Source organism: Humulus lupulus, chromosome 4 (assembly GCF_963169125.1).
Source record: "Humulus lupulus chromosome 4, drHumLupu1.1, whole genome shotgun sequence".
NCBI classification, from domain to species: Eukaryota; Viridiplantae; Streptophyta; class Magnoliopsida; order Rosales; family Cannabaceae; genus Humulus; species Humulus lupulus.
The window spans coordinates 246,115,366-246,124,063 of record NC_084796.1 but is presented as its reverse complement, the minus strand read 5'-3'; the positions used below and the strand labels follow the sequence as shown (position 1 = coordinate 246,124,063).

General features: G+C 31.1%; 1 protein-coding gene across 1 annotated transcript; it reads left to right on the top strand.

The window, feature by feature from the left end:
- The first annotated feature begins 1,646 nt into the window (after positions 1-1,646).
- On the top strand, positions 1,647-6,611 carry LOC133831560 (glycosyltransferase-like At2g41451). The gene is made up of 11 exons (XM_062261920.1): positions 1,647-2,169; positions 3,170-3,319; positions 3,421-3,473; positions 3,560-3,668; positions 3,761-3,895; positions 3,999-4,043; positions 4,388-4,575; positions 4,812-4,953; positions 5,378-5,424; positions 5,654-5,741; positions 5,844-6,611. The coding sequence occupies exons 1-11, from the start codon at positions 1,819-1,821 to the stop codon at positions 6,123-6,125; spliced, it is 1,590 nt and encodes a 529-aa protein (XP_062117904.1). The 5' UTR covers positions 1,647-1,818; the 3' UTR covers positions 6,126-6,611.
- The last annotated feature ends 2,087 nt before the right edge of the window (positions 6,612-8,698 follow it).

Genomic DNA, 8,698 nt, shown 5'->3' with positions numbered 1-8,698 from the left:
TCTAAATAGCTACAATATACACGGTCATAAAAAAATCGCGCCAAAAACTGTTCACGGGTTGTAAACACTGAGAGCCCTACCGGTAGAGCTTAAAGTGAAGCCTCTATAGGAGAATTCCCCTATATATATGAAATTTTTTGTATAGGGGCTTCACTTTAAGCCCTATCAGTAGGACTCTCAGTGTTCTCGGTATTGCACGCGTGACTAATTTTTTTATGCGCGTGGCAAACAATATGTTTGAACCTAGTTTTCGGTACTGTAAACTATTCGGAATTTTTGAAAATTTGCAGGATGCTCTAAATAGCTACAATATACACGGTCATAAAAAAATCGCGCCGAAAACTGTTCTCAGTCGAGAACACCGAGAGTCCCACTGGTAGGGCTTAAAGTAAAGCTCCTATAGGACATATATATATAATGCGCGTGGAAAGCAACATGTTTGAACTTAGTTTTTGGTACTATAATCTATTCAGAATTTTCTGAAAATTTACAGAATACTCTAAATAGATACAATATACACGGTCATAAAAAAAATCGCACCGATAACTGTTCACGGCTCAAGAAATACTGAGAGCCCCACCAATAGGACTATGAAAAAATTACCATATATATATATATTAGTTTCTCTGGCAGGCACGTACCTTTACTAAAAAAATTATAAAAAATAGTTGATTATTTTTATGAAATTATATTCAATATTTAAAAAAAATTAGATTGGATATTTTTTATTAATTTTTAATTTAATAAGAAGATGTATGTATAAATTATATGTCAAATTTTATTTTTATAATAATTTCCATTTGTTTACCTAAATGTGTAAATAATATAATGTTGTCTTTCTTCTTGCAAATAAGGCATATCTTGTTTTGGTAAATTTTTTTTTGAATCAATCAATATAGAACAAAGGGAAGAATAAAATTATGTACCTAATATTTGAAAATTTTATTTGGAATATTTTTGCAAAATTTTAAGATAAAAATATAATACACTTTTAAAAAAATGTGCAAAATAAATATACAGTATCAAATAATGATTTGCTAATAAATTTTGTGTATATTTATTTGTAATGATATATATTTTGACATTACAAAATTCTGCTTCAATTATGTAGAGTTAGTTTAACAAAAATAAATAAATATTATATGTGAGCTATGATATTATTTGTAGTATGTAAAGCTATAATATTAATTCAAAATATTTTGGCACTTTGTAAAATAATAATAATAATAATAATATGTGGCAATACACGTGTCATTGCATTGAATGGTTTTTATTTGGAAAATTGGATAGTGTGGTGTTATAGATAAAAATAAAGCTTGAAAAAGACAAAATATTGATTGCTAAAAAAAAATCAACAAAATAAGGAATGAATGATGAAAAAAAATCTTATTAAAATTTGTATATATTGTATAGATATAGATATAAGATTATAACTATCCAAGTATGGAAAATATATAAAAACACAAATATTGGAGAATTATTAGAGAATTATCCTATAATTTATTACACATTTACACCCAACTTCAATACAATGATATTTTCTAAAATTTTAATAGTGGAAAATATAATACAAAAATTACAATATTTAATTATAAATAAATAAATAAAGGTAAAAATAGCAGAGCCGGCAAGAAGAAGACTAACGATATAAAACGGCTCCTGGTTTTCTCTCTCTTACAGGTTTCAAAAAGCTTCAAACTCCTTCCTTTGTGAGTATCACAACTCCTCATTACCTCTTTCTCTCTCTATATCTATATCTATATCTATATATATATATATGCACCAAGTTTTCTCTATCAGCTCCAGCAAGCTTCTCCAATGGCGGGTCTGCATTCTTCTACCAGACCCTCTTCCTCTTCTTCCTTTTCTTCATTTTCATCTTCTTCACAGGCATTTGCTTCTCGTATCCTCTTGCTCTTGACCATTCTCCCCTTCACTCTCGCCTGCTTCGCCTTCGTCCTCCAATGGCGTGGCGGCCTCAACGATCCGGTCACCCGATGGTCCCCTGACCAACTCCAGTTTCCGGGTATGGAAACCTCTGAATCCGTTTCCCGGAACTCGCATTCTTCAGGCTCCAATTGTGCGGATCCTTTGAGGCCCAGAAACTCCCCTTCTTTTCCGTACTATAGGGATTGGAAATTCGATTACGGGTCGGATCTGAGGCCTAAGGTGGGTCTTTTATTTTATTTCCCTGTGCTATTGGATTGTTAACCATTCATTTGAAATTTCCTGTGTTTTCTTATAAGTTGAGTTGTGTTGGGCTTGAATGTTTTTGCGATTGAATTTGTTGGTTTTGATTATTTATTGGTTTTGTGGGATTTGATCTTTGGTCGGTGGTTGTTGGGTCTCAACTCGGGAATTGGGATCTTACTATGTTGTTTGTACTTGTTCGGATTGTATACTAATTTTGATGCATAAATTTGATTGGTATATGCATGAGAGCTATGACCTGAGGAGGATTTTTGGTCATTTGTATTCAGGTGTAATCAATTTCTTTCATTGTTTACCAATGAGCCGTGTATTGATCTTATCTGCATTGGAGAAGATGATATATTTACTCATACTTGTCTGTTATACTAATTGACTATTCAATATTAAACATATTGATAGGTTCAGTAGGGTTTTCTTGTGTAGTTGTCCCCGTCATGAGGATGGTAATCTTCTTCGTTCAGTTACTTAATGTTTCAATATGATCTAATTTCTCCTTTTCTCTTTGTTATTATTAGTTTTACTTTTTTTTTTTTGTTTGGTTGATTTATACTATGACCTGTTAAATTAGTTTAGCTATATTGGTGTGATATGCTACACCTTTTTGTTCATTGAACTTGATAGAGTGGTCAAATCTTATATGGGCTGTGGTATGATCTTGATATATGGATGAAAATAGAACTGGTAGCACCGATCAAGACTAAGTAATCTTAATATGATAGTAAGGTTGAACTTCTACAAAGTGAATACATATTGCTAAAGCAGTTTCATTCATTATGTCTCAAAAATGCTGCTAAATGGACAATGAATCATTATGCTGCTTTGTTCAAATAAAGCATTGTGAAGTTTAGCTGGTATTGGTTTTAAGTGCTTATTTCGTGTGTTTTGAATCATAGTGTTTCTCTTAAATGGAAGCATTGAAAACAGTTGATGACCCTTTTTCAACGTTTTCATATTTCAGATATGTATTACAACAAGCACTTCCGCCGGTTTAGAGCAAGTATTGCCATGGATTTTTTATCATAAAGTAATTGGAGTTTCAAACTTTTTACTCTTTGTGGAAGGGAAGGCTACCTCTCCTAATGTAACTAAAGTGTTAGAAAGCATTCCGGTAAGTCTGCATACGCATCCTTCTAAAATTGGTTTTCATTTTATTAGAGTCTACTTTAGTGAAAATTGGATCATCCATTTCTTTGCATGGACTAATATCAGGGTGTGAAAGTTATATACAGAACAAAGGAATTAGAGGAGCAACAAGCCAAAAGGTAGGTCCATCCCTTTTTTATTTTCATGATCATTTGGTGATTTATTTGCCATGTTTGTTGCCTGAATCAATTTATGGTGTTATTAGCCGGATATGGAATGAGACTTGGCTGGCAAGCTTCTTCTATAAGCCGTGTAATTATGAGTTGTTTGTGAAGCAATCACTAAACATGGAGATGGCTATTGTCATGGCAAGGGTATGGATTTCCATAATAAATCATTAGACGTTATGTTCTCTTTTAGTAATTTTCTAAAAAAGAAGATGTAATATTTCTTATTACACTTTTAGGAAGCTGGAATGGATTGGATATTCCATCTAGACACTGATGAGCTGATACATCCAGCTGGCACTCGGGAGTACTCATTGAGACAACTGCTGTCTGATGTGCCAGGAAATGTTGATATGGTTATTTTTCCGAATTATGTATGTGTCTCAATTCCTCCGGCATTCTCTTTGCATTTTATGTTTGTTATTGACACTTAAGTTCAAATTAGCTAAAATTGTGATGGTGTTTTGTTCATTGTAGGAAAGTAGTGTGGAGCGAGATGATATCAAGGAACCTTTTAGTGAGGTATAATGTTTTTAATTCTACATTTTTCCATGCATTGTTTTTTTTTTCCCTTTAATACTCCAACAAATAGAATGTCTGAAGTGTTGTCAATATCCTGGTTTCTGATGGACTTGTGTTAAAACATAAGAGAGAACATTTTTCAACTGCTTAAACAATGAAGGGACCAAATATTCATCCACTTTCAAATTTGTCAACTGCTTAAACAATGAAGGGACCCAATGTTCATCCACTTTTAAATTTGTCATAAGTTAAATAATGAAGGGACCAAATATGAATAGTCAAAAGAACTAAATGCTCTATTTACCCTAAATTTAACGAATAACCAATATATTTTTTTTCAATAGGTCTCTATGTTCAAGAAGAACTATGACCATCTTCCGAAAGATGTATATTTTGGAAATTATAGAGAAGCAACCCGTGGTAATCCAAACTACTTTTTGACCTATGGAAATGGGAAGTCAGCTGCTCGAATTCAAGATCATCTCCGCCCCAATGGTGCACACAGATGGCACAACTATATGAAGACACCCCAGTATGATGATTTCATCTCTATCGTATTTTTCATTCTTTTATATGTTCATACTTATTATGATTGTATACCCCCTAACATACAATAACGGTGCTAAATATAAGATACATGTAATGTGTGCTTTCCATTTAGATATTGGACTGTGATAATAACTTTTTCTTTTTAACTGCTGCTACTATCTCAAGGCTGTTCTGCTGAGTTGAAGTTTCTAATATACAATTTAATCTAACTTTCTACAGTGAAATCAAATTGGAAGAGGCTGCTGTTTTGCATTATACATATCCGAAATTTTCTGATTTGACTTCTAGACGTGATAGATGTGGCTGCAAGCCTACAAAGGATGATGTTAAAAGATGCTTCATGTTGGAATTTGACAGATCTGTGAGTTCTGCAGTGCTCTTTCTTTTTTCTTTTCTTCAAATTTTCTTCTTGAGTTGTGTTGTGACCTTTATCATCTAGCTTACTAGATTTTCCCACTAGTACTTCTTTTCTTTTCAATCCATGCTATACTGGAATGAAATGTTCCAACCCACATCTATTTATGTTGTTTATAATATTGTCAAGATGGTTATGTTTGTCATTTTATACTCTCATACTTTGGATATTTGATCACGCTTTGTCTTGAATTGATGCATTCCTCTATTTCTTTTTAGATTTTGGCTCACGAGTATGACTTTTGGGTTGATGTATACAAATGCCAGCTAGGTTTTTCTTGAGTTTGACACCCTTTTGTTAGTGCAATAAATAGAATATCGATTATGTTAGATTTTCATCTTTCTTACATCTGTGGTTATATTCCCTGCAGGCATTCATAATTGCTTCCACTGCAACAGATGATGAAATGCTTCGCTGGTAAATTATACCTTGTGAACATTACTTTCGGTTTTCTTTTTGCTTGATTGTGAGAAACTCTGTTTTTGAAATCTAACATCACACATGCTAATCTAATTACTAAATCAAAGTAAATATTTACTCTTTCCTCTCTCTCAAAACAGTAATTTTTAACTTTCTAGATCCCTGAAAATATTCAGTCTTGACGAGGTTATTGATTGCTTTCTAACCTAATACTGTGTTGCTCTAGGTACCGAGAGCACATTGTGTGGACTGATAAGGAACTAAACATGAAACTTACGAGGAAAGGCATCTTGACTAGGATTTATGCACCTCTGGTTAGTTCAATAATCTGTTTTATAAATCTTTTTTATCAAGCAAATATTATTATATCGTTTTTATGTTTGTAATATGCATCCTAAGGTCCATTCATGTAACAGGCGATCATTCAAGGTTTGAGGGAGTCTGGTGTTTTCGAGTCTGTAATTGAATCAGCTGAGCGAGCCAGTCTTTCAAAAGATAAGTTCCTATCATCAGCAGAAAGTAGCAATCTCACTCGGACCTCAACTTCCACTAATTCGTTTAATTCAAGAAAGATTGGTAAAATAGATGTTCAAGCAACCGTGAGAAGGGTCTTGGAATTCACTGACAATTTTACTCACCCCCTGGCAATCCCACCTCTATCTCCTCCTGCCTTTGAAGATTTCCAAGTTGTTGCCTAGTCCAAAATGCAGACAGGCAATGACCGACCCTCTTATCCCATTGTTTCCAGTTTCCTGCTTTGAGAAGCGTCTGATGTTTATCAAATTTCCCAGAGCCAGAGAAGTTGAGGGAGAGAAGCAGATTGTGGCAGCTGCTGTGTTGAGGCAACACAGTGTTCGTTTTCATGGGGTTCCTCTCGATCACATCACCCGAGCGCTGATGTACATTTCAGGTTTAGATTATAATTTTTTTGTAGTGTTAGAGGTGTAGATCATAGGGCAGGGATTCTGATTGCAGGTTCATGTTTCCCTGGTGGCCTAATATAGTTTTTTATTTTACTCCTTATTCAGAGCTTTGGTTAATTTGTCTGGTATTTTTAGCCCATTCTTTTGGACCCTCATATTTTTTTGTACACATTAAGAAAGGGGTAAAGCTGCTATATTTAATCCCCACTCCAGACAGAATAAAGAGATGATTTTTCAATAACAATGATTTATTGCTACAAAGCCTCAGCAAATTTAGTAACAAGCAGTTTATGTTTTGTTCTGTCGAGAGGATTTTCTCCCAAAATCATCTCTATGCTCGAGACTTGAGAGGTTGAGTTGGATGTTATCCATTTGCATCGTCTCTTTCGTCATAGACATAGTCTAGTGATACTGCACCTTTCCTCGGTCCCAAAATTGGTGTTAGTTTTGGTAAATTTATTGGAAAAATATAATGGAGAGAAAGAAAAGTACTTAGAATTGTTGTGTTTGGTATGAGAAGGGAACCTTTCAAAGTGGATAAATTTTTATTGGTGTAATAATCACTCAAGTACTTGATGGACAAAGCTCTCCTAAAACATGTGTTATTTCTTAATATCTTCAACCTAACACCTTTCCTTCCAAACAAAACCCTAACCTAACAGCTATCTAATAAACACTCTTTCATTTTACTTCACTCTCCTACCAAACACTGTTATACATGTGGAAAATAAGTAATACTCCCATGGATTCTTAGTGAGGGTGCTCATTCTTTTGGGCATGTTTGGTTAGAGATAATGTTATTACAAAATTAGAATAAAAAATAACGTTTATTTTTATATTTATATTTATAATTTAATTAAATAATTATCGTAATTAAATAATCAAATTAGAATTCAAATTATATATTGTTTAAATAAATTAAATTACAATTTAAATTTTATATGTTATTAAGTTATATTTTTGTAAAATTATTTATGTTTAAATTAAAAAAATATAAATAATTTAAATAAATATTCATTATATTTATTATTATTATCCTTATTGATCATAAATTAAAAAAAGTAGAATAAAAATATAAGAAAAATAAAACTGAAAAACGTTTTGCTCTCAATTGTCTCTCAGAATCTATGGGCCTGTTTGATATTGTTTTTTGTTTTTTGTTTTCAAAATTGTGTTATCAGAAATGAGAACAAAAAACTGTTTTTGTAGTTTTCAAAAAACACGAGGTGTTTGATTAATGTTTTCTAACAATTTTTCTAGTTTTATTTTTTTTAGATCTTAAATAAAAAATTAACAAATATATTTACAAAGATAAAAATATTTTAAAAGTTTGTAATAAATAATGAGATAAAATATTTTGAAAGAAAAAATGATGAAAAATAAGAAGTGAGAAAATTTAAGAACAACAGAAAATTTTTCTTGTTCTCAAAATTTTCTGTTTTTTGTAACTTTATTTTTAAAAATTGTTTTCTGAAAACAATGTCAAACACCCCCACTTGTTTTTAAAAAACTGTTTTTAGTTTTTAAAAACAGAAACAATTTTTTAGTTAAGATGTCAAACACCCTCTAATTTTGTCCGTTTTCACTTTTTACTTAATTTGTAAAATCACATTTTTTTCTAAATAAGCCATTAAACCATCAATTATTATTCTCTCTTTATATGTACATTCACCGAGAATATAAATAAATTTTAACTCCTTCAAAAGTAATAATTTATCTAAACATGTTGTTAAAAAAATAAGTTAAATGAAAAATAATATATATAATTTATTTAAATAAAGATTTAAATTTTTCCGTGACACATGTTACATATATATATTTTTTTTTTGAAACACACATGTTGCACATTTTGGTTCTGACACAAAATTTAAATAGAAAATTTCATCAAAAAATTAAATATTATTGTGTATAGGGTATATATGTAAACTAATATTTGACAGATTTTTAATATATATTAGATATTTGTTTAGTATTAGATACAAAAGCTGTATATTTGTAACAAAAAAAACTTAAAAAATTGTATTTTTAAAAACTCAATGCTGTATATTTTGAAAAAAAAAAGGGAAATTTACAAAAATACATTAACATTTAAAAAATATATGAAAAATACGGTAAATTACAAAAATACGGAACTTTTATGAAAAACACGGAGTGGCAAAAGCGTAAATACGGAGTAACAGTGAAATACAACTTTTTTTGTTAATAGCCGTTACAAATTCGTAAACATGTGTTACAGATACGTAAACCAGTTACATAAAAATATTTTTGTAAACAACATTTACTAATATATAACTAAGTTTTACATATCTGTAAACAAGTTTTACATTTTTGTAGACAATATTTACAAA

What these genes read in the sequence shown, in the direction of transcription:
- LOC133831560 (XM_062261920.1), top strand. Translation starts at nt 1,819, where the DNA reads ATGGCGGGTCTGCATTCTTCTACCAGACCCTCTTCCTCTTCTTCCTTT. An exon ending in TGGTTATTTTTCCGAATTAT is followed by an intron (nt 3,896 to 3,998) that starts GTATGTGTCTCA and finishes TGTTCATTGTAG; the next exon opens with GAAAGTAGTGTGGAGCGAGA. An exon ending in CTAGGATTTATGCACCTCTG is followed by an intron (nt 5,742 to 5,843) that starts GTTAGTTCAATA and finishes TTCATGTAACAG; the next exon opens with GCGATCATTCAAGGTTTGAG.